Source organism: Nicotiana attenuata, chromosome 3, assembly GCF_001879085.1.
Source record: "Nicotiana attenuata strain UT chromosome 3, NIATTr2, whole genome shotgun sequence".
Classification (NCBI taxonomy): Eukaryota; Viridiplantae; Streptophyta; class Magnoliopsida; order Solanales; family Solanaceae; genus Nicotiana; species Nicotiana attenuata.
The window spans coordinates 72,216,011-72,243,568 of NC_031991.1; the positions used below are offsets into that span (position 1 = coordinate 72,216,011).

Genomic DNA, 27,558 nt, shown 5'->3' on the forward strand with positions numbered 1-27,558 from the left:
ACCAGCCAAAATTCTGGAGATGTCAGAAGAAGGAATATAACAAATATTATAGCAATGGCATCAATGGGATCTAACACTGTCAGCTAAATTGACACAATGATTTCAAATGAAAAAAATGGATTTAGCCTAAAGGGGAAAAAGGGGGATTATCACCAGGAATCTGGTGGCAAAAAGTCCCCTCCTAGTTCATGGTTTACATCCTCTGATTCACAGATATGTATAGCGCTAGCACTTATAACTTGTCTAAAATTCTACCACTTAATAATTTTATCCGAATTATGGTCATTTACAACAAATAGGACATAAAGCCAGATACCTCCTTTATATGATTTTGCATATACTGATGTATGGCAACTTTCAACTCCAATAAGTTAGAGTAACTATCAACGCATCCGGTGAACTTTCTACACGTTCCACAATTTTGCACTCCCCACGGGAAAGCCTATTCAGCCGAGTAAGTTCACAAAACACCAGAGTCCAAAGCTTTGATTGTTTTGCGTCGCCACATAGCAGTTCCTGGATCAAACCTCAGCTCCCATGTTGGCCAGTAATGTAAATCTTGCTTCAATGTAAGTACTCGAGGCTTCCCATTCAGGTGGACTGTTCGTACACGGACAAACTCTCCGTGCTCTATTGTCTGTGAAAAGTTAAATAGTTAGGCATAAGAACCAGGATAGTAACAAGATCTCCACCAAAAACTATAAGATCAGTAAGGATTATTTTAGGCTGATATTCATAGCTTTCCATCAACATACAATGTTTACAAATCATCTAAGAATAACAAGGCATACCTTCGCCACGTCAACAAAGGCATCTAAAGTGGGAGTTGGTTTTCCATTGACTTCAACTATCCATTGAAGTGCATAAAGACCATATCGATGTACTGGACTTCCATGACACCACCTGAGAGTTACTTTAGGCATTTAATAATAGTGGACAAATAGCTAGTAATAGCTAACTCAACAAAAGATGCCCAACTGCCCTCTCTTTCTTTTACATTAGATGCATTACCAAATGCATGCATCATGAAATTTAGAAAGGCTCAACGAGCCCTTCGTCTGAAACAAAAACATCCTTGCTACATGCTGATCAGTGATTTCTCTTGCCCAACAAATAGTTTTTCAGCACATCTAACAATTTTACTAACTAGCAACAATTATTCTCTCTATCTCGTCCTTATACTCTTTTTAATAATAACAGGGAATAATTATAATAAACTCTATTTTTTCAGTTGATAAGTTATGACGAAATTGGTTAACACAAGAATATTTCTTGTTTCTTTCAGACTTAGGTCTACCAATAGGTGTAGGAAACTTGAAAAAAAAAATTGTCTTATTTGGACTTTGCTCTTCATTTTAACACAAATGCGTAAAAGAAAATTATTTCATTTTTCAATTATTTTGCTGCAATTTTCTCAAGAAACATGCTTTCAACTTTCTAAACATCTAAATGAGCCTTTCAGCCTAACAACTACTCACCTTGCTACATATACTCCGTGTCCTTCCTCGGGAAGAAATCCAAGTGCACGTACAGCTGGATGAGGATCTTGGACAATAGAACCACACCAATTTATTGCACGAGTTGTTCCATTTCCATCCCTCACATCTGTTCCCACAAGTAGTTCAATTTCATGGCCCTGAGAATTCATCAAATAACTTAAAAGAATCTAAGAGAATGAAGAACTCAGCCAAGCAGGACAGCAAGGAAGGTTAACAGTAGTGAAGTCCTTTTGGTCAAATACATGGAAAAGTTCGAGGAAGAAAATGTAAAAGAAATGCTCCAGAGGCTCACCTGACGAAAAATTGTCAAGTTAAGCCTTCCTTCGCTGTCATCAGACCTGTCTAATGATTGACATGCATCTTCGATGTCACGAAAGCATGTAACTGGCTCTTTATTAATTGCTAAGACCATGTCCCCTTGTTCCAATAAATTTTCAGCTTTTGAACCAGCAAAGCAACCTTTAACTCGCAAAACTTGGCGTCTCATAGGGTCCTTCTTTACGAGGGCCTAGAAGATATGCCAGATGTTAAGAAAATGCTCACATCACACACATATGGTGCACCCATTTCAAACATCTTCTGATGATTATCTGATATGTTTTATGCTCATTATGCATAAAACCTAGCCTCGATTATAAATATATATCATCCAAAAAAAAAAGGTTAAACGGGGCTGAAGCAGACAAAGAGAGGCAAACACAGGAACATAAACCGTTTATATTTTTTAATAACAGAAACTAGGGCAAATAATTCAAGCAATCAGAGATGCTTATGATCAATGATTGCAGATCCACGGATCTCCCATCCAACCAAATTCCAAACATAGAAGGTGCACTAGAGTGTGATAGATACAATACGGAACTGAGTGGGTTCAATATCACTTTTATACCTGTAAACTTCAGAAGACTAAAGTCAGGGTAGGAAGTGCACAGTTAAACATAATAGTACCTTATATGTATGACAGCAATTTCAACATATCAATGTATTTTAAACTTAATTTTTATCACAATAAGTAAATTATAAAAAAGCTACATGATAAAATTAATAAATTGTATTTTCAAAAACATAAGATTTGGATCTTACCATTTGAGTGCACATGTTTTTTCACATTTAACTAGCATAAAAAGGGCAGCCCGATGCACAAGGCATCTCGCGTTCACACAGGGTCCAGGGAAGGGCCGCACACCAAGGGGTGTGATATAGAAAGTCTACCCTAATGCAAGCATTAGTGGCTGCTTCCACGACTCAAACCGTTGAGAATCACAAACATTGGCCACGCCTATATATACATACAAATCTAGAATATGAAGACACCTGGTCACCATCAAATAATCCTCGCCTAGTTCTCCATGAGGGTAGCCTAAGTTGTTAGAAAAAGCTTTTAAAAAAATATATTTCAAAGAAATACATCTAGTTTCTACAGGTGCATTGGCTAAGTAGGTCTTTTTAAATCAAAAACTTTAAAAAGATAGAAATCACTCAACGTAAGATATGGCTAAAAGGAAAAGCAAGCCAAACAGATATCTTCAGAAGTAGCAGCTTACCTGGATCCAAGTATCATTGAGTCCAAAACTCCGAGCTTTGGAGAGCAAAGTTGGGTAAAGTTCAACTTCTAATATCCTTAATCGTGGCATAGGCCTTTGCAAACCATTTATAAGACGAGGAGGTCCGTTGGCACTGGAAATAATCTTGCCAAGGACTTGGCTTAGGGTATAGATTGGAATACCCCGGACAAATTGGTGATCTTCTGATGAACTACAACCATATTTGAGCTGAGAAAATGGAAAAAGTAAAACCAGTTATTTTATCAAAAAAGAAGCTATGGAACTAATTTCATCAAATTAACAAGAGAAAGTGTCAGTTGGGAGTACAAACCTGTGTTGAAAAGCTTCCCCATAAAGCTTGAACCCTGCCGCGCTCATCAGTCAGCACACCAGAAAACGTACTTCCAAAATCTGAAAATGAGAATCATGATAGCATCAAAGAAATGCCTAAAACAAAATGCCAAGCTACTATAGGATTACAGAATCAGGAAGACAAGTGGGACAGTGTTACCCGTGTCAAGCTCAATCACTTCCATGTTTGTCGCTCTGTATCGTGGACAATCAGCAGATCCAATATTCACAGCAGCAGAAGGGTTGGTCACAATTGATTTCCTGGAAGTTGCCTGCAAACTTCTGCTCAATCCCACAAGATATACTGAATCTCCACGACGAAGAGCGGGATCTGTTGGCAACAAAATAGTTTTAAAAACAATAGCAGATAATACTACGGATAAGATAGCATCTTTCCTATGTTTTCTAGGAGTCTGTAGCCTTATTAGAGATTCTTATGCCAGTAGAAAATATAGATAACTTCTAGTACTTATCATACTTTTTTATTTTGTAAAATGTTGACTTGAGATGAATTTAAATGGGGAACATGGTCAGTGAGGATTCATATATCCGATCCCAACTTGGTTGGAACTGAGGCATAGTTGTGGTATAAGACAACATTTTCAAGAAGATATATAAGTACATCAAGTTATATAGGACCTGCATGGGTTCAACTTCAATAATCATTCAAAGGTATCCCCACTCATCATAAGATCGTCATTACATTCTAAGAAGGGTCTTATTTTTAATATACATCATTGGCACAGTACATTAAGCTTAAAAACAATTCCCAGATCCATTTTGGCAAGAGTATATCAATAAGGAGCGGGAGACACCACTGTTATCAAAACTCAACTAGGTTACAAGACCACCAACCATACAATAATATTAAACGATAATATAGTAAAAAGAGAAGAGAAAACAGATGGTGCCAAAGCTGGATTATGTTCTGAAAAACCTAAAGCACATTATGATCAGAGCTGGATGTATAAAACACCATCTAACAAGGAGGAGCTTTTCTAATTTTCGACTGCAGTCACCTTCTTGACCAAGGAGTGTATCTATAATGCACGAAAAGCAACTGGAATAGAGACAAATCACTTTGTCCAATCAATCAGAAACAACAATAAAAAAAAAAAGGCATCTTTTTGGTGAAGTATAAGAAAGGCAATGCATAAAGGATCAAGAGAGGAAGTTTGCACTCACCAGGAAGAAGTTCAGCAGCACGAACAGCCGAAGCAGCAGCAGCTCCAAGAGCAGAAGGATCATATGCGACTAGAGCAAAATTATGGACAGGATGGAGGAAAACTACCTGAAAATATTACCGAGCTGCTCAACACAAATTAGCTGATATAGCAGGTAAGAGTGTTAACAACAATAGGTTTTACCTCTCCAGGAATCTCGATAGGAAAAGCAGCAAAAGATAGCATTATATCAGAAACAGACACTGCTACAGTGTTTTTGTCAACTGCAACCAAGCCCATGTTTTGGGAATGATATATGATTACACCAGTTCCAAAAAAATGCTGTGAGTGAACTCCATCAAGCATACATAATGATGGTACGTGGACCTGCAATTTTCAAATCATTTTTATAAGTTAAAGATAATTTATTAATAGATACCAATACCAAGCCAGTACTGGGGCATAATACAAGGATATTGCAGGGTATGAATCATTTAAACTGTAAGGACTCCGAACTCTAGCATTACATCAATTCCAGTAGAAAAATTTAGCATTACACCACATTTTCAAACATTGGATATATCTTTTTTTCACAATTCAAACATTCTCTTCCTTTCCCTCAAAACATCTTCTGTTCCTCTCGAGCCCAGTATTCCAGATTATGCACTTTTTTATTTTTATGAGGTAAATAATTATGAGACACTTAGAACCTAGAAGATGGATATAGGAATAACCAGAGCACCATACATGTCTAGATATACCTCCCAATTACAGCTGCCAAAAAACAAAGAGGAGATATGCTCTATACACACATACACCTGCACTGATTCTTCCGCTTAGATGATAAAATTTACCTCCCAGGAATCACGAAGAAAGGAGAAGGGGTTGTGGTTAGCAAACAAGTTATACACTATACATACATTACAATATAGAGATTATCATATGATATAGTGAATGAGTGAATCACGTAATTGCTATCAGATGTTTGATTCAACGTTATTAGAATCTGGATGAGTAATTAATTTTTTGGATATACACGTATAAATCTAAGACGTGTATGTTATTGCACGTCGAATCAGAATAAAGTAATACACCCTTACAGTATTACTAATGTGGAGATCATTAATACAGAAGCACAACGAAATGGCAACAGAACAGCTGATAATCAGAGCATAACTTAATACAGGGATTGTTTCTCGATACTGGTAACAAAAATAACCCTAAAGACCAATGCTCAGTAAGTGAAACTGCATAGGAAACAAAACCCAACTCCAGTAACACGAGGAACAGATGTAGGAGAGAACAAAAGGTACCTCAAACATCACAAGAGTAGGCTCTATCGCACGCTCAGCAACGGAAGCATTAGCTGCCGCAGGTGCAGCACCTTGATCTCTTAGAGCTGCATCCTCTAGAGAGCCAGAGTCATCGAACCTTTCCTCGCTATGTCCATTTAAAGAACGGTCAGTTATTACACTGCCATCTGCAGAAAAGTTTTCTTCCACCCTGCGTTTCTTAGTTCCAGCATCAGAATCATCCTGACTGTTTGGTCCCTCTGTAACATCGTCACAACTAGTTTCCATATTGGTTACACCGTCCGTTGATTCTTGGCTGACGTGTTGAGGCTTATTATCCTTTGGACTACCCTCATTAGCACAAGAAGAAACAGTATGATTTGATAAATCTTGTTTGCCTGGATGGATGCCAGAGACTAGAAGTGGGGACTCAGGTGGCAAAGCAAGTTTCACCGTCCATAAGCCAGAGCTGTCATCACGTTTATATAACTGAGGAGGTGCATACCATTCATGGCGGTCAATTGTGACCAGGACTGACTGCAGCAAAAGAAGTTCCTATGAGAGGGCCTTGGTACAAGGAGATAATAAAAGCACCAGAGGAATGTTTCTACATCTACTAACACGCTGAGTTAAATTAGCAGACATAATTGATTTCCAGTAGTACAAGGGAGAATCTGTGAAACATGGACTTTTTCATTCTTTATAGAAACAGAAACCAGACTAATTTTTTTCATACTGGGGAACTTTTTGAAATATGTTTCTGACAGCAGCTCACCTTCATAACTCAGTAAATCACTGGTTCACCAGGCTTCATGTTCAAATGGTTAACTACACTAGAAGACAAAACAACAAGACAAAAAAAACAAGACTAACGGCATCTACATGCAGGTAAAATTTGCGATCGTCTATATCACCTCCCTCCAAAAACGCCAAAACTGTCAAAGAGGACAATACACAATTCTTCTGATGTTTTCTGGGGTTCAAAGACCATTTAGACAAAATCATAAAACTGATGCACATATTCACATTTTCCTGCCATGATCCCAAAACGTAGGGTGACAACACAACTCCACATACTATTAATTTTTCTTTTTATTTCATCGACCCTCTCAAATACCAACTCCAGGTAGGGATAAGGCTGCGGACACACTACCCTCCCAAGACCCCACTTGTAGGAATTATGTTGTTGTTGTTGTTGTCTGACGCTCTCAAATAAGATTGATACTCTACTTTCACCGGACATATCTTTTGCCCGTGGTTTGTGCAAAAAAAGTTAAAACCAACAGAGACTGGCACTTGTGACTTCGCAACCCAAAATTAGTAGATGAACAAATTATCATGTTACGCCAAGAAACAGAAGGAAAGGGAAGTTGAAAGCAGGAACTAGATGCGGCTGTTAAAGAGGCAATGATTGGTGTCTGAAAGATAGCAGAGCACAAGTGGTAAAAATCAACATCAGCAAAGAGGCACTACTAATACCTTTTTCCGGTGACGATCATTGTAGCTTATATACTCCAACGGTACTCGTGCACCCCTAGACAACTTAGATAAAACGGAAATTAAATCTTCAAGAGTTGATATATCTTCTCCTGCAAATTTCTTGATGATGGCATGGCGAGGAACTCCTGCTCTAAATAGCATATATCTACAATAGCAAAGTAGTGAATAACTGTCAAAATTCTTTTTCCAGTCAAAAACTTTTAAAGATTGCATCAACAGAATTTTAAATTTAAACTACAAACCTCCTTATAGAAAAACACACATAAACCAGAAACCTCAGAATATTATCTGTTAGGTAAAGCTAAATAATTTAAGACAAAGATTGAGGCATAGCGATCATCTAAACATGGAAATGAAAATGTACAAACCCTGTTTCTGCCACGTAGACAAGACCACAGTGAAAGCGAAAATTTCTAGCCTGCATTAAGAAAGAGAGAATAAAAGCAGAAATGAGAGCTCCAATCACACGTTACAGAGAAGGGAAGAGAAATCAATATGAGCATAACAGCTCACTTAATGTGCAAAAGAAAGAGTCTCCATCTAAAAGTTCAAAGAAAACCAATAATATGGAAAGACAGGAAAAAATCCCTGATAAAGCGTTCCTTGCTTGCCAGACATGAACCACCTTCTGACACCAAACAGACGGAAATGCAAGTAGAGCAACAAGACAATGTTCCAAGTTCAACATGGAAAAAAGTAACTAAAAGGGTTCCCAATCAAGTTACTTCGGAATCAATGGAGAAGTTTGAGAACTGTTAGAACCAAATTATTAACCACAAGAACCTAACGGATGACAAATTCCTGAACCATCCAAAGTCAAATGGTTTTCTAGACACATGTTACTATTCAGCTATCAGATGTCTGGCGACAAACTCCACATACTGAACTCTGTTCTGCATCTTCATGTAGTTGACTGGGAGCTTTATTGAGTTTAATAGTCTAAGGAGGCTGAGCTCGAAATGGACATGAGTCATGTGCAAGGATAATGCAGAAGAATAATAAAAGAACTGTAAATTGATAAAATAGAGAAAGAAAGGTACTTTTTTTTTTTTTGATAAGGAGAAAGAAAGGTACTTAGATACGTGCTTTCAATTTTCATGAACCAAAATTCAGACAATGACAGCATTTCAGATGCTGTCAGAAGAAAATTTGTTTTCATGGTAGTTGTAAACAAGATTAAATCCAATGTACTGAATTATCAGATTGTGGTTCTCATAAGTCAGAGTGCTGTACTTGAAACTTCCATAAATCCTTCACATTAACAATATGGAAAAAAACACTTGAAAACTCGCATTCACCTAAGCCCCAAGGCACCAAATGTACATACCAAGAATTTTACTACTTTGTTTTTTATGTGCCTCCATCTGAACCCTCCTAAGATTGTTATGCTTCATATAGCAGCAAAACAAAAGACATCCAGAAAGGCATGGGCGAAACAGATAAAAGCCATTATCCAATTCTACAATTGGAGTCTTACTGTCTTTCAGAATAAAAAAATGAGTATGAACAATTGGCAAGATCAACAATATCTTGCATAAACCAGAATTAGATTGCTAAAGTTCTTCTAAAACTGTAAAACAAGCATGTTAGGCAAGCCAAACAGACAGCAAGTCATAAAACAGAGCATCCTAGCACCAATTCTTCCCTTGCGACTAGTTAAATATTCATTTCACATAGGAATGGGTATAATGTGGAGAACTCATTTTAACAGGATTTATAGATAACCAACATTGCTAGAGATGCATCAAAGATGGTGAGGCACTTGCAGCAAATCTCACAAACCTGTTGATATGAAAGGGGGTGTATAACTGCACCACTGACTTCCAAGAAGCGGTCAGGAGTAATTGAATGCAAATCCTGAACCTGAAGGGAAAAAAAGCCGGGGAGTCATATGTAGGCTATCCCTTTCTTCTAATAAGATTTGTTACTCATGAAAAAAAATCCTTAGAGCTATCAGAAGACCATGTTTTGCAACTGATTGTCATGCTTAAGGTCAACCACCATAGATAAAAGCTAAAAGTCCACTTTGCAACTGAATTTTACAACAAAGCTGAATTGCCATAGTAAGAAGCAGCTGTTAGTAGAGGTTAAGCAGGATCACATTATCCCCTTTCCGTATCTTCTCGACCATTTAAAATTACTAAATCTCTCCCATTGTGTTCAAATAAAGTCTTCTCAGGCTTGTTTTAAGCAAATTTTGATGGTAGCCTTTCACCCAGAGTGCACACACAGATCTCCTGCTTTTGATATTACAGTTTACACTCCAAATCAGTAAAATTGGTTATTTGAGGAAGTCAAAATTGACCTTATTGACGAGAATGTAGGCATTAATATTCAGTAGCATTGTTCTTTTTTATTCAAATGCTGCAACAAAACTAAGCTAACCACAAAGACAACTTCTCCTTACGAGTGAATAGCTACAGAAAAAGCAAAGGGAGGGAAGCAAATTCACACATAAAAATATAATTGTCATCTCTATCATTCCTTCTGATTCCTTCGACCAGAGCAAAGCCTGACGGAAAACTACCATCATAGCTTCTTTTCCTCTTTCTGAGTTGAACTACCACTGAATCCCATGAAATATTGCCCCAACTTTCTGCTAAAAAGAAACTCTTAAAAAATACTCAACCCAAATATTAAGAAACTTAGAACGGACTAGTGTTCACACACCAACCAACTGCTAACATAGTACTTCCAGGTATCCAACAGTAATGTGCATCATTTACATGGAAATAGACATGCAAAAGACCCAGTTAGAATATGACAAATAATAAAAGAAAAATGAAAAACAAAATCACAAACAATAACCCAGTCGTTTGTGTTGCAGACCTCCAATAAGTAAACAATTGTGTCCCCTCTAACAGCTTAAACTTTTAGACGAAGTGGTCACACAATTCAATATGGTAGCAAAGCAATCTAGCAGAGGTTTTGAATCAAGCCTAACTGTCACCCATAATCAATATAAATTGACCCAAGAAAGATAGTCAAACCCGCACGTGAGTGGACGTGTAGCAAAACTACTGGAAACAAATAAATGTGCCCCCTCTCTAATAGCTTAAACTTTTGGACGAGGTGGTTACACAATTCAATAAACTGAAACTGCAACAAAATTTAACTTCTAATATTCAACTGAGCAATACCATACAAATTCTTCTTTACTCCCCCAACTTTAATACAAAACTACTACGCCTCAGTCCCAAACAAGTTGGGGCCAGCTATATGAATCCTCACTGACAATATTACTCCATATAAACTCATCGCAAGCTAATATTATCCAAACTTTAATATATCCAAAATTCATTCTAGTCACAGTTTTTAGTATCTTACGGCATACATCACATGATACCATTCAATAAGGTGTCCCATAGTAAGTGTCTCATGACCAAGCGATTTGTGTGAATAACATTTTTATCTTTTTTTTTTGGATAAGGTAAAGTTTTATTGATAAAAGTACCAAGATGGTACAGAAAATTACATAAAAGGACTAGACAACATCTACAGAAAACTCCAATTACATCTTTCCTAGCAAATCCAAAAATTCCATATATCGATCCATGTTTTCTACCAGACGCCTCTTACACCCAAAAAAACAAGTTATGTAGACAAGAGTTTTTGATTCTAGAAATTTGATTTCTATTTTCAAAACAAACATTGTTCCTCTCACTCCAGATTGTCCAAAATATGCATAATGGGATAGTTCTCCAAATCTGCCTCATCTCCTTTCTTATTTTTTGTCCTTGCCAGCTAGGGAGGAGATTTCTAGTGCTTGAGGGCATAACCCAACTCCATAGAGGTTTAGGAATAGCTCCCAGCATTGCTTTGCAATTTTACAATTAATGACCAGATGGTTGACTGATTCCAGATCTTCTTCACACAAATAGCACCTATTGCTTAAAATGAAACCTCTTTTCTACAGATTGTCTTAAGTTACGCAGGCCTCTCTGATAACTAACCATCCAAAGCAGGCTACTTTAACAGGTGCCTTTGTACTCCATAGCATTTTCCATGGCCAATTAGATACATAATGGTCTGCTTGTTTCTGAAGAAGTTTATAGCCACTTTTGACATAATACTTCATATCTGCGCTTGCTGTCCAAACCATGGTGTCCTCGTTATTTTCCTCTATCACAATTGTGTCCATTAACTGAAAAAAATTGACAAACTTCTTCCATCCCCCAATCATTAAAACCTCTTCTGGAATTCAGCTGCCAGCAATTGGAAGAATAATGCTCAGCCACACTTCCTTCTTTATTACGAAGCAGTTGTATAAGGACGGAAATATGCCTTTCAATCTCACATCCCCCACCCATACTTAAGTGCAGAATCTGATTTTTGCTCCATTCCCCAACTTCAATTTTTAGTATGTTGCTGAAATTCACTCCACAGTTTACTTATGTTGCTCCAAATGCTCCCTTTTGAGGAAGTAATGACAACTGGAGGGCTCCATACTTCCTTCTTCTCATACTTGGCATTTATAAGATTCTATCAGATGCTCTCTTTTCCATCATTATATCTCCATAACCATTATAAAGCAAGCTTTTATTATGGAATCTCAAGTTTCTCACTCCCAGTCCACCTCCTTTCTTAGCGGTCATCACCTTTTGCCATTTGACCAGATGTATAGCTTCCTTAGATGTAGCTTCCTTTTTTCTATACTACCTTCCCACAGAAAATTGCTCCTTATAGTATTCAGTTTCTTCTCCACACTCACGGGTATATGGAATAAAGACATCAAATAAGTTGGAATCCCATCCAATACACTACTAACCAAGATGAGTCTGCCTCCAAAGGATAAGTATTGCTTTTCCCATGGAGTCAACTTTTTACAACATCTATCAACTAAACCCCCCACCCCCCACCCAGATCCTTTGATCGTTTTTCCTAGCACCCAATGGAAGCCCCATATAAGTTGTTGGTTACTGCTCCACTTCACAGCCCATTAACTCTGCAAGATCATTTATACAATGTTCTGCATTAATGCTAAACATGCTACTCTTTGCGAAATTCACCTTTAAACTTGTTAGTGCTTCAAAGACTAGTAGGACCCCTCTGAGATAAAGGACTTGTTCTTCTTTAGATTCACAAATCAGTAAGGTATCGACTGCCTATAAAATATGTGAAATGACACAACTTGCTTCCCCCTTCTTTCAATACTCAAGCCTTTAATCCACTCCAATTGTTCAGCTTTCTTTAGCATCTTACTGAAAATCTCCATAACCAAAACAAATAAATACGGGGACAAAGGGTCCCCCTGCCTTAGCCCCCTAGCAGAATTAAAGAAACCTTGAGGGCTTCCATTAATGAGTACTGAAAATCTTACGGTAGAGATGCAATATTCAATCCATTTTATCCATTTCTCACCAAAATTCATATGTCTCATGATATCCAATAGACATGCCCAATTGATATGATCATATGCCTTTTCTAGGTCTAATTTACAAAAGACTCCTTGCTTTTTATTTCAGATCAAATACTCCACACTAATTAGCAACCATAGAAGCATCAATTATTTGCCTCCCCTTTATAAAAGCAATCTGATTGTCAGAGATCAAATTTCCTATCACCACCTTGATACTTTCTGCCAGCAACTTAGCAACTATCTTATATACACTTCCCAAGGAGGCTAATTGGCCTGTAGTCTTTTATTTCCACAGCATCTTTCTTTTTTGGTATAAAGGCAATAAATGCAGCATTAAAGCTCTTAGTAAAATTACCTTCTTGAAAAAAAAGTTTGACAGTGTTTCACACATTATTTTTCACTGTACTCCAACACTTCTGAAAGAAGTGGAGAATAAAACCATCTGGACCTGGAGCTTTGTCTCCCTTAAAAAGTTTTATAACCCTTTCCACTTCTTCCATTATAACAAGTCTTTGTATCCATTCTTTCTCCTCCTCTGTCAGCTTGCTTAGATCGGCTCCTAACCATTTTGGCCTCCATGCTTCAGGTTCTCTAAACAAACTTTTGTAAAATCCCAAAATATGTTCCTTTATCAATATATCATCTTCGGTCAATTCACCCTTTATAACAATCTTGTCAATGCAATTGTACCTTTTATGCGCACTTGCCTGTTAATGAAAGAAACTGGTATTTCTATCAACATGCTCAATCCATAAACATCTGGACTTTTGTCTCCAGAATATTTCCTCTGCTTTGGCTATATTTTCTAACTCACTTTGGATAGCACTGCTTTCAGCCTCAACTTGATCAGAACTTTGGGTCAAATTTGCTCTTTGATCCAAGACTTCCATTTTTTCCAAAGCCTTAATTTTCCTTTCTGTCAGATTGCCAAAGACCTCTCTATTCCACTTTTTCAAGTCTTACTTCAACAGTTTCAGCTTTTAAGCCATGACTTCATCAGTCTGCCAAGTATATATTATGAGTTCCACCAATTATCAACCAAATCACTGAATGTTCAAACCACATATCCTCGAATTTAAAATAACCCTTTCCCTTACTCCAATCCCCACATTCTAGCAGAATAGGACAATGGTCTGAAGTAACTCTGGGTAATACTCTTTATTTTAGAAGTTTAAATTGCTCATCCCAACTTTCATTAAACAAGAATCTGTCTATTCTAGAAGCACATGTACTATTTACCCTCTTAAACCATGTGTATGAGCCACCATGAAGTGGGGGATCAAGTAAAGTTAATTCATCAATGAATCTGGAGAATTCCTTCATAGCTCTAGTGTTTCTTGCATTCCCTTTCTTTTCCGCTTCGAACCTGACCACATTAAAATCCCCACCAATAACCCATGGCTGTGAAATCAAGCCATAAATTGCAGCCATCTCTTTCCACAAACTCCTTCTTATCTTCCGATCACAAGGTGCATATACCCCTGTGAATGCGCATTGAAAGCCAGTATTTTCCTCCTCCATAAAAGTAGTAATAGAATGTTGTCCCGCATATTTCTCCTTGCATTTCCATCTCCTTTTGTCCCAATACACCACAATTCCCCCACTATTTCCTTGAGCCCCTAATTCAACTCATTCACTCCATCTAGACCCCCCAAAGCATATACTATGATGCTTGTACTTATGATGTCGATGCTTGTCCTACTACTGTACGCTCCGTGATACTCATGTGATTCTTAATTTTCGTTAGTCACATCATATTGGATAGGGTCATGGCGGTAATAATATCAATATAGATATTAGAGATGATAAATTTCCTCAAAGGTCTACAAGTTTATTTTCGTTATGCCTTCTGTTATTGCTATCTGGGCTATTCGTAACTCATTGTCTACATTATCTTGAAAAATGGGATTCCAGCATATTTTTTGTAAGATATGTATGGGAATGCTAAGTCATTAATAGAAACCTTTTGTGCGTATTTATGATTATCTCTTGCGTGTTATCAAGGATTAGTAATGTGATCAGTCAGTTCAATAAGCAATACCTATATTCAACAAAATATTCAGAGATATCCATTCAAATCACAAAATTATTGACTGAGATCTCCCCTACACTTGGCATGATAAAAGTATATTGGAACCTGGATGAATTAACAAATTAAGTTAACTGAGATGAAGCAAAATCCTAGTCTTTTTATAACAGCGTTGTAACAGAACATAAATGCAAAAAAAATAAAGCAAAGGAATTTCAACATCAAAGACAACACTCACCACCAATTCCACTGTCAAAGGAGTTCCACCCCTTTCAATTTGAAGCTCAACTTTATGTTCGACACTGTCATCAAGTAAAGTCTCCATCTTCAGGAACTGGGTGATCACCTGAATGAAGCTTACAGGAGGCAAATTAGTGCTATGAAACATCAAATGAATGATGTTCCAACTATCTAAGGTAACAATTGCATACAATGTAAATTTTCTGGATTCGTTTTGGTCTGAGAGGAAAGAAATTGGAGATCTAGAACTATCTTTTGCCCATGTAGAACACCATAAAGGGGAAGGACTGACAAGTGCATGACTTTGTCAAATTAGGTCTCTCATTCGACCCGGTTCAATTGTTGGTTCGTGACAATTGAAGAAGCTCTGCATAATCTAGATGCAGCGATAGAGGGAAAAGAAAGCGGACAACGAGTCCCAGATATGAGCCAAATAGATGTTCTTACATAAAAAAAATTAAGAAGTTATACCGAGAAACAGAGCACAATGAGGCCAGAGAAAATCAATATAGATGTCCTAAAACATCAAAGCCAGACTAACCTCCCCATTCATACGAATAAGCACATCACCAGGCTCTAAATGATTATGAGCTGGGCCACCGGGCACCTGTAACAATCCCAGAGAGAGCATAAGCGTTGATACACAGAACATAACTGTGGCAAGATCACTTGAAAAGAAGTGCACTTACCACTGAATCGACGACAAGCATTCCAGTTTCACTGGGTGGAGTGGAATTGCGCACTAACTATATAAGTCCAATTCAAAAGTTAATTGTATGGTTATATTTTTAATAGAGCATGCAACAAAAAAATTTTGGTGCTTGCCTGTTCCGTTGCACTTTGGAGGCCAAGCCGGCGAGTTTCATCATATCCTTTGTGGACAAAAGTTACCTATATCATAAATATATTTTAGAATTAAACATGTCTGCATATGAGTTTCAAGTTTACATTATGATATCACGAGAGACTCCGATGAGTAGCACATTAAGCTGTCAGACTGAATAAGACATGCTAAAGGGTCAGTATCTTTGTTTGTGAAGGTCACCAGCTTGAAAGTCTCTGAATTCTGACAATTTTTTCATTACTTGACCATCACAAAAAGGAATAGAGGAATAAATTTCCCCTTAATAGGTAGCTGAGCCTTGGAGGACAAGCATGTTTGAAGTAAAACACATTGAAGACAGAATTCCCCTCCAAAAACTTTCAACTAGAATATAGTAATATTTATCGTGGAAGAAAAGGTCAAACAAAAAGACATATTATCTGATAGACCAAAAGTTAACACATAAATCCACATATATCAGATACCTATGAAGATCATATCTAGGATTATCTAACATGAATGATCCAATTATTAAAATACATATCAAAAAAATGTCTGACCATGCCTGTGGCCACAAAAGATACAGAACATGACATCAAAATAAATATTCTGACACCCGTTGTTTCTAAAATCAATTCTAAATAAATATTCTGACACCCGTTTCTAAAATCAATTCTCTGCCATATGAAGAGGGCAGATGCAAGAGTAGATACATTTGGTACTAGAAAAACACTCCTTATATTTTTAGTATATCAGAAGCAATGTATTCTGGTCACACCTTATTAAAAGTATCCGTTACATCATGTTATCAAAAAGAAAAACCAACCAGGAGACTATAAGTTAAAATACTTCTGGAAGGCAGTACGACATTTATCATTTCCAGTTTAAGGAAGCGTGAATATCAGAAGAGAGATTATTTCTGCACAAAGTTACTTTCTTGACAAAGACTAAAGCTAGATGTAAATGAATGGATTAAAATAGTGTTTTACAACTAACAAATCGAGAAAGCCAGCAACAAAAGGAGCAATATCACTTCAGAAGAAATAAGGTATAAAAATAAATCCTAAAGGAGAGAGCAGAGGGTGGGGAATGAGTTCCGGAAGAAAAGAACTAACAAACCTGAAGCGTACCACGAGGAATAGTGACAGCCTCCCATTTATTTGTAGAAAGATCTCTTCCTTCCTGTAAGAATTTTAGTGCCCTGACAACCTAGATAGAAAAAAATAAATATACAAAATGATTATAACAACAACAACAACATACCCAGTATTATCCCACACCGTGGGGTCTGGGGAGGGTAGTGTGTACGCAGGCCTTACCCCTACCTTGTGAGGATACAGAGGTTGTTTCCAATAGACCCTCGACTCAGGATAGTATAAGTACGACATTAATGAAAATATAGGCAAAAAGGGACAGTATCAAAAAGCCATATAAAAGCAAATAAAACAACAAGACAGTAAAGTGATCAACAATAAAAGAAAACAACGGTTAGTCATAAAAACCTACTACCAACAGAAAGCGAGACTGCGTGCCAATACTAATGTTATGAACACTCTACACTACCTACTCTACTACCCTAATTCTCGACCTCCATACCTTCCTATCAAGAGTCATGTCCTCGGTCAGCTGAAGCTGCGCCATGTCTTGCCTAAACACCTCTCCCCACCTCTTCTTTGGCCTACCTCTACCTCTCCGTAGGCCCTCCAATGTCAACCTCTCACACCTCCTCACCGGGGTGTCTGTGCTCCTCCTCCTCACATGACCAAACCACCTAAATCGTGCTTCCTGAATCTTGTCCTCAATAGAGGCCACACCCACCTTTTCGCGAATAACCTCATTTCTGATCCTATCTAACCTGGTGTGCCCGCACATCCATCTCAACTTCCTCATCTCTGCTACCTTCATCTTCTGGACATGAGCAATCTTGACTAGACAACACTCAGCCCCATACAACATTGTTGGTCTGACCATCACTCTGTAGAACTTACCCTTAAGTTTCGGAGGCGCCTTCTTGTCACACAAAACATCGGAAATGAGTCTCCATTTCATCCATCCGCCCAAATACGATGTGCGACATCTTCATCAATCTCCCCATCCCCCTAATAATAGACCCGAGGTACTTAAAACTCCCTCTCCTAGGGATGACCTGAGGGTTCAGTCTCACCTCCCCTTCCCCTCCTAGAGTCTCGCCACTGAACTTACACTCTAAGTCTAAGTATTCTGTCTTGGGCCTGCTCAACTTGAAACCTTTAGATTCCAGGGTCTGCCTCCATACCTCTAATTGCGTGTTCACACCATCTCACGTCTCGTTAATCAATACAATATCAATAGCATGCACCACGGCACCTCTACTTGGATGTGGCGCGTCAGTACGTCCATCACCAGAGCAAACAAAAACGGGCTGAGTGCTGACCCCTGATGCAACCCCATCATAACCGGAAAATGGTCCGAGTCACCCCCCCCCCCCTGTCCTCACTCGAGTCTTTACTCCATCATACATGTCCTTAATCAACTTAACATAGGCAACAGGTACACCTCTAGCCTCCAAATATCTCCACAAAACCTCCCTCGAAAATGGGATTCTTTATAGACATGAGTCAAGCAGCATTTGTACCAGGTAGAGTGCTGAATGATAATATTCTACTGGGGAATGAACTTGTGGGACCGCACCTGCGAAGCCGCAGGTGCAGAATGTTGAGCGCAGGTGCGAGTTTGGCCCGTTAAGTGAAGAACCGCAGAAGCGGTTATGTGGCCGCATATGCGGTACCGCAGAAGCTGTTATTGTGCCGCAGATGCGAAAATACCTGGGCAGAAAATATAAATTGTGTCTTTGGAAAACCGCCTCTTGTGTTTTAGGTTTTGAAAATTTAAAGAATGGGAGAAAAATCCCGTCTAAATCATTTTTACACAGATGCGAAGCCCACAAATGCGAGAAAAGCTTCGCAAATGCGAACTTCTCACATTTCTACTGCCTTCGCAAATGCGAACATTTTGTATTTGGTGACCATTTCTCAGGTTCTATTAAATATAAAATGTCTTCCCAATATGTAGTCTATTTTATTATCATTTACCTAGTCATCTGAAATCGTCCATGATGCCTAATAATTTTATGACCTTCCCTTCAAAATTGATCTGCAACCTCATTCATGCAAATCTCAATCTCACACAACACTTTGTTTTGATTTGAACTCCTTTACGAAGGTTTTATGTTAAATAGCTTTGAAATTTATTTTTTTTGAAATGAAGATATTGTTTTGTTTTGGTAATGTGGCGGCTTGCCTAGTACTACGATAGGCGCCATCACGACAGGGTTAGTTATTGGGTCGTGACAAAAGTGGTTTGAGTCCCTTCCCACTGTCCACACCCTGGGTCTTAGCTCCATCATACATATCCTTAATCGCTCTAATGTATTCAATTATTTCACCTATGGGGATAGTTCCCTCTTACAAGGTTAGAAAGGAGACTCACCTCGCTCCAAAGCGTACTTTCAATATCAAGAACGTGTTCAAACCTTCAAGCAGTTCAATTAAACCGAGTAGGCAGGTAAGAATCAAAAGTTTTGCTAAGGAAAAGTGTTCAAATCAAACCAGGAAATAAGGATTTCAGAATAATCAAGGGTTCTACGAGACATTTGATTATTTAACTGCAGATTTTGACTTTGATATTTCTGTTGAGATTCTTGATAAAGATTGCATATGATTTTAAATGCTCGTCACTGCACTCAGACTTTATTTACCTTGGTTACTTACTGAGTTGGCGTACTCACGTTACTCCCTGCACCTTGTGTGCAGATCCAGGAGCTAGAGCCTCCGAGTGAGAGCTGTTCGTTGCTTTCATAGTACTATCCGGAGATTTCTAAGTTGATGAACACCATATGGAAGTCCTTTCTCTCCCTATACTGCTCCATCAATCTCCTAACAAGGTGGATGGCTTTTGTAGTCGAATGCCCCGGCATAAACCCAAATTGGTTCTCGAAAATAGTCACACTCCTCACCCTTAGCTCTACCGCTCTCTCCCAGACTTTCATAGTATAGCTAAGCAGCTTGATATCCCGATAATTATTGCAATTTTGGGTATCACCCTTGTTCTTGTATTCAGGAACCATCGTGCTCCACCTCCACTCTTCGGGCATCTTCCATTCTAATAATGACATTAAACAACCTAGTGAGCCACTCCAAACCCGCCTTGCCCACACTCTTCCAAAACTCCACCGGGATTTCATCCGGCCCGGTCGCTTTGCCCCTGCTCATCTTAAGCATAGCACCCTCAACTTCATCAACTCTAATCCGCCTACAATACCCAGAGTCACAATGACTCCCAGAGAGTTCCAAATCACCTAGTACAATGCTCTTGTCCCCCTCCTCGTTCAAGAGACTATGGAAAGGTTTCAGGGAAACAGAAAATATGAAATGCCACCAAATAAGGTACCAACATGAGTCATACGGACAATTAAAAATTGAGATGATAACAAACAATTAAATGCAAACGCTTATGAAATAAAATAGAAACAAACATGACTATCTGTACTCCCATTTCGTAAGAAAATAATTCTGAAAGGAAAAAGGATTGTTGTTTGATAGTAGATGGAGTATGGAATAGGCCATAAAATAATGAAGAAGAAAAAAATTGAGTGGAAGTCATATGAAGAAACTTTAGATTTCAAATCCCCTCCCATATATGAACCCATCTCAAGGATGATGCATGAGTAATAACAGGAGACCAAATATGAAAAAGAAATCACTTTATCTGTTGTTTCAGGAAATAAAGAATTTGGATCCCATATCCCATAGATTACAGGAGTGTAATTCAAATGATGGAGAATACCTACTCGCCGTCATGCATAACAGGGGCTAGTGCACAGTGACAACAGAAAACCCAGAATAAAGAGGAAAAAAAGGATGATCAAATGAAGGATATGGTTTCCCAATATAATTAAAAAATTGAAGAACCAGCAGAATATAAATCAAAACGCAAATAGCCAGTTTCGAAGAAGTATAAAATGTGTACTGTTTGCCCATTCAAGGAATCAAGAAGGACTTGCAATGCTATAGTATTGTTGGAAAGCACTCGTCTCTGACAATACTTTTCACTAGTTAAATTTAAAAAAATTCTAGTTTATCTAGAGTCAAGTGAAAACACACTTTCCACAGTTCAGAAAAAGAGCATTAGAAAGGTCTTTAACAAAGAGAAGATCAAAGAATGTGTACAAACTCGTTCTAAAGGCAAGAAAAATGCAGAAGCACTTGATGACTTGCTCCCAGCATTCAATGCGACAGCTCTCCCTTGCCAATTTATTACAGGGGAGCCACTTGAACCACCTTTAGTCCCAGAGGCAGCCTGTAGACAAAGAACAAAAATGTAAATCAACAACTATAGTTCCCGAAAAGTTGGGGTGTATATGAAACTAGAAGTTTCCTGGAATGCAATAAGCAATCCCACCTATGAGCCGAATTCTTTTTTCTCGGATCAAGCACATGAAAATTTTGTATAAGGACAACATTTGAATTAACATTTGGTATCTATGATATAGAATGCCAAACCTAATCGTCAGCAATCTCCTTTTTTAAGTTGCTACTCAGAAATACTAAATGTAGGCATAAGAAGGATCATTAAACTGTACAGAAACCATCTGGTCTAACTGCTAAACTCTTATCTGGACCAACCACCCAAAATCTCTAGACTGCAGTAAGGCAATGAAATGTCTCTTAGGACTTAGATGCAACAACAAAAAACCCAGTGTAATCCCAGAAGTGGGGTCTGCGGAAATGTCTCTTAGATGAGTACACATTAAGCAAGTTCACAACCATCTCATCCCTGGACTCAGAACCACACTGATATCTTTCTTGATATAGTAATAATTTATTGATGTGGGAAGTCTTCCCCTTTACAATTGGTGTATAAAAAGTAGAAAACTTGGACAAAAGTAATGTCTTTAAGGAAGGGCCTCAAAGCATCTGGGCTAACAGGCACTTCATGGGTTCACCAAAATTAACTAAGAACAACATATTAGCTCTCAGTTATACAAGATCATTTCTACTCCCTTAAAAGCTCTTATGCCTCTTACCCCAGGATACCCATATAAGAGACAGAGGAGCCACATCCTACTAGCCATGCCTTTTTCTCTCTGCTCTCATCCTATTAGGGACCACTAGTCCATGAATAAACTTTGTATAAGATTTCAACCAGTGTCTTAGATTTTTGTCCACACAGGCTCCTTAAAGTTCTAAGCCACATTTGCTTCTCTCTCACACATAGATTAATGGTCCTTGACAAGTTACATGTTTAACATATGAATGATAATAAATAGAGCAAATTTTCAAGGGCTAAAAAGCCAAAATTTTCTACCGCTAGACCGAATAACACAAGAATTGCTTACTTGCATGTAGAATGTGTTGAAGTCATTGTATCCATCCCTGCACCAAAAATTGGAGTTGTTAGATAGCTATATGTAAATAGCCCTAGTCCCCTATGTATTAGGAGTAGAATATGTCCTAGTCTCACATGTAGTAGGAGTAGAATATGTCCTAGTCCCATATGTAGTAGGAGTAGAATATGTATTATATATAGGGCCTATTGTATCATTGTTAAAAAAATAGATTTTTCTCCCGTGCATTCTCACATGGTAACAAAGCTTCAATAAGAAAATTATCGTTGTGCGTCATTCCAACGACATCAGGGAAGAAAGATCTCATCGCCGTGCAATTTTCTGGCAACTTCGTCTTGTTCCCAGGGTTCATCACTGCTACAGTGGTACTGTGCATATACCAATGCCACCATCAGATCTGAAACCCTTATGCGACCAAACCGCAGAAATTCCAGTCCTATCTTAACAGAAAAGTCAGTCACCGTGTGTCTTTACGGTTGACGACTCAAGATTTATTTGTGTTATCTCCTCATCGGTAAGTGTTATGCAAAAACCAACACTACCATCTTGTTCGGAAAAGTCAGCCGACAAAACCCCAGTCAATCGCTCCGGCAGAAAGTCACGTGCCTCCACGCGCTACCATAACTGGGGTTCCGGCAAGCTACAGTAACTTTTCCGGCACGTGTGAGCCATTCCGGCCACTTTTTGACAAAACTTCTTCAGGACAACTTACTCGTCCAATGATTCCGAAACTATCCATATAAATTACATCAAATTTTGACAACTTTTAATTTTTCCAGCATGAATAGTGCACTTTTTCCGGCGCGAACAGTGATTTCCCGATGTGAACAGTAATTTCCAGAAAAGTTTCAGTTTTCTTGTGGTGTTTTAGAACCTATTTTGTAGTGTGGAATTCGACTTAGTCTTACTATTTTCAAATTTTTCCGGCAACTTTCGACCAAATTCTGTTTATGAGCAACCACTTGGTTTTGTTGCTCAGGGGGAGTCTAGTGGCCTCGCATGTCGAATGATCAGCTTGCAGATATTTTCACCAAGTCCCTCACTGGCTCTCATATTAGTTACATATGTAATAAGCTCGGTGCATATGATTTGAATGCACCGCCTTGAGGGAGAGTGTTAGATAGTTATATGTAAATAGTCCTCGTCCCCTATGTATTAGGAGTGAATATGTCCTAGTCCCATATGTAGTAGGAGTAGAATATGTTCTAGTCCCACATGTAGTAGGAGTAGAATATATATTATACATAGGGCTTATTGTATCATTGTTAAAAAAATAGATTTTTCTCCCGTGCATTCTCACAGGAGTTATCAAAAGGAATATGTTGTACTACCAAACATTTGCAATACCAAAATCAAAGTGGATTCCGTCACAAACACTACGAAGATTGGCTCATCGCATAAAAGATATCCCATAACATTACAAACCTGGCTTTAGGGCAGTCATCATGTGACATAATTGCACAACCCAAAATCAATCGGAGGAAAAGGTACAACTCAAAACAACAGACGCCTACAATTTGTGCTTAGCACTTAAAACACAAGAACTTACTGCTAATAATAAGGTCCACCAAAGAAATTTTGAAGGATACCGTAAACACTAATGAGATTCTTATGGCTCATAACATTTAATGAAATACGCTAGATCTCCGGGTTAATGGACATTTTAGGTAAACTAGCACATACTTTTTATAATGCGGAGCATCTCTGTCAAGACGAGCAAGCGTTCCTGCTAAAATAGACACCTGCAAAATCCAGAATAAAGCAAAATGGAATAGGATGTGAAATATTCTACAGATTATATAGCCCTCAAAAACAATCAAAAGGATGCAAGGAAAAGAACGAGAGCCAAAGAAAGGTCATGTAACACAACAAAGCTGAGAACCATTGCAGCAAGCTAAACCATAAATTAGCTGCATCAATATGTCAGTAAAGGAACGAGAGCCTAAAAAAGAAAGGTCATGTAACACATCAAATCTGAGAGCCTTGCAAGAAAAACAATAAACTATAGCAGTACACAAAGTTGTAACAGGAAAAGATGATGGGCAACTCAGTAATAGTGGCAACAAACTTAAAGACCTCAAGATCCAAAATTTCAAACTGCTCGTGCAGAAAGACAAGCAAAACCTCCTAACACCCATCAAAATGACTAGAAAAGACCTGTGAACAACTACAGATCAAGTAAATCTAAAAACACTGCTATTAGGTCAAGTAAATTTAAGTAAACTCTTGGATGGTCTTAGCGTTGCAACATACCCCTTAATCCAAAAATCTGTGGCCTCAAACGATTAAAAGTGGCCTCAAAGGCACTCCAAAATAATATAAATGCATCAGCATAAACAACACCATAATGATTGTATTTAAGAGGCAACCTTGACTGCTCACGCCAGCTCACATGCAGTATTAAAGAGTACAAATTTGGTTAATAAAGGTAAAGACTCATGACGGTTAGCTTGTCTTCAGTGCTTTGGATGAAAAAAGACATTGTTTCATGCTGCCAAGCTACAGCAACATATAGGTCAAAGTTGAACAACCTATGTATTCTAATGCTTGACCTTGAAGACCAGGCATATACCATATATGCATTCAACAATCACATGATTATTTTACAAACAAAACAACACATCAGGAGTTTTTTGAGAAGGAATGACACATGAAGAGTTATGTACCCCCTCTACAAGTTTTCAATGATATCAGGCCTCCAAAGTTTTTTTTTTTTTTTTTGAACCATGATGCCTCCATCATGTGATTTTTTCAACAGGTATGACACCGCCATCTAAATTACTACGAGTCGAAACACTCATTCCCTAAAGTTTTAACCCATTTACTGATTCTTATAACGAGTAGGCAAGGTTTCACTTCATTCCCTTCTGATCAATTACAGGATACATTAGTCATAATATGACAGAATATGACAAGGTTAATAGAACAAAAACGTAACGAATTCCTTTCATGTAAAGAAGTACACAGCTTGGATGCATCAATTTACAAAATAAAGTAAGGCACTGGGATAAAATCTGGATCTACATACCTTCTCTCCACTGTCATTACCAACAACCCTGATTTCTAGCCCTACACAAGCATCCTCCGGAGCAAGAGGAATCTCTTCATAGCTCAAAAATTGTATTGCATCAGGATCATAACGGAAGAATCCGAAGTCATGAACCTAGAAGATGGATAAACAAGGTTTTTTCATGATAAAATAAGTATGGAATATGATTGTCAAGTATTCTTCAGCAATTTTCATTTTAAACCTATATATAGCATCAAAATGAAGTCAACATAGGCCCACTCAGTTCCATTTTATATAACACTCTTTTCTATTTGGTTTGTTACACATTTCTGTGTTTGAAAACTCTTTAACTTTAAATTTTCTATTTCGCCTTAATGAAATATTTTCATAGCCATGGCACTTTGGCATGTATATCTTTCTTTTTCTCTTAAACTCTGTCTCCAATCAGACATCAACATCTAAAATAAAACCTAGGGAGTATCATTTATTGTTTTTGTTTGTGATGGAGGCCCTTAGTAGACTAATGGATTGGGTGGTCGAAGGAGGACTTAACCTCTGTCACATGGATACGGATACGGGTGTGAGTACCCGATATGGGCATGAAATAAGTGTCTGACCCGTCATCGCTTTCATTTAAGATTCGAGGACAGAATAAGAGTAAGGGTGGGAGTGCCGGGATACAGCTAAAAATATTACAAATTTAATATACAATACAATATAAATATATGCTTAGCAAAAAAAAAAAAAAATATATATATATATATATATATATATATATATATATATATATATATATATATATATGACAATTAATCACTCAGAATTGTTGAAGAACCTCATTTTCAGTTAACAACATGACTTGGCTTCATTGTTATTTGATTAAGTTAAATGATTGATAATTGTTCCATAATTGTGAATCAGCGTCTTTTTATTATTAATTAATTAAATCTTTATGCTAAATATAGAATGTAAATATCATTCTTTTTGGGACGGATTAAAATGAAAAGTGCATCACATCAATTGGGACAGATGGAGTAATAAAAAAACTTCGCAGCAAAGTGTGTGCAAGTTGTATACAATTATTTTGTTAACGGAATTTGGAAACGTCCTAAAAATGAAAAGAGTGCATTACAGATAGGGACAAAGAACATAAAACCGAAGTGCCACAGAGATACCAAAGACGGAGCTTGGAAATGAACTCACAGGGTCTCTATATATCGGATAGATTGGTATCTCTTCACGGTTCACAAACATAGCTTCCGCCACCACAGGCCCTACAAAGCAAATAACAGTCAACACTTCCATCAAAAAAAAAAAAAAAAAAAATTGAACTTGAAAAGATAACATTTTAGGTAAAGGAATTTATTATCACCGGGTTTTACGACATGTCTATTTGTGAGTATAATTCCACGATGCTTATCAACAACAAAGCCCGTAGCATAACTGGCACCAGCGGACTCAGTGTCAAATGCTCGGCAAGCAGTGGTCCGGAGAACGACGACGGCAGGAACCACCTTGTTAAGCGCCTTGCGCCAATCTTCAGCAGTGGCGAGGTTCTCTTTGAAGGGAGGATCTATATCCATACACAAATCCTCCTTCATTATACTCGATTCCGGTCCCATTGCTCCTTCGGATCCCAAACGCTCCAACGAATCCTCCATTCTCAAAACCCTAATTCCCTCTCCAAGTATCAAACGCAAAGTCGAAGTCCAAAACCGTAGCAAAGTATTTATACTTGTGTTGTAACGATATGTCGCGGCGATAGAATATCACGGGGAGGAAGAAGGATATTCTCTGTATGGGAGGACGGGGAGAGACGAGCATTAAGAAGATCGACGGCGAGTGCGTAGTTGAGTTGGCGCTGACAATCTGACAGCTGCCTTCATTCAAGTCTTTTGTCGCTTTCATTTCTCCAATGGCTTTTGTACAGACGATCCAATTACCAAAATACCCCTGTACTTTGTTTATCACGTGGGCTTATCGCGCGAGTGTCTGTACCTGCTTGGTATATCCTGAGAAGATAAAGGGTAGCTGTCTGAATCTCCTTTTCTTTTTTATACTTAATAATAAAATAGTTAATCCAAATAGTCATTCACTTAAATGCTTAAACTAAAATAATCTGGTGAATATATGATTCGTGTATAATATATTTATATTCGTATAATTAATATACACCGACCAAAAAGGTAAATGATAGATTTGACCGGTTATTTGGATAGGATCTTGCCTAAATATCATAAAAGATATTCCATTTGTTTTCATTTATTGAATTTCTATGATATTTAAATAAAGTTATATTTTTATATACGTGATATTTGGTGATACTAGGCGGAAGTCGAAAGATTTTTTTATTTATTACAAAA

At 37.8% G+C, this 27,558-nt stretch overlaps 1 protein-coding gene across 1 annotated transcript; it reads right to left on the reverse strand.

The window, feature by feature from the left end:
• On the reverse strand, window positions 21-27,095 carry LOC109224101 (protease Do-like 7). The gene is made up of 24 exons (XM_019388686.1): window positions 26,568-27,095; window positions 26,399-26,469; window positions 25,214-25,348; window positions 23,869-23,927; window positions 22,177-22,213; window positions 21,012-21,137; window positions 16,920-17,009; window positions 15,803-15,868; window positions 15,667-15,723; window positions 15,519-15,584; window positions 14,976-15,083; window positions 9,132-9,212; window positions 7,718-7,767; window positions 7,329-7,494; window positions 5,871-6,386; window positions 4,762-4,944; window positions 4,580-4,685; window positions 3,555-3,725; window positions 3,375-3,454; window positions 3,044-3,271; window positions 1,792-2,007; window positions 1,479-1,636; window positions 792-903; window positions 21-637 (listed from the first exon to the last, which is right to left on the reverse strand). Exons 1-24 carry the CDS (start codon window positions 26,854-26,856, stop codon window positions 461-463), a joined length of 3,348 nt encoding a protein of 1,115 aa, XP_019244231.1. The 5' UTR covers window positions 26,857-27,095; the 3' UTR covers window positions 21-460.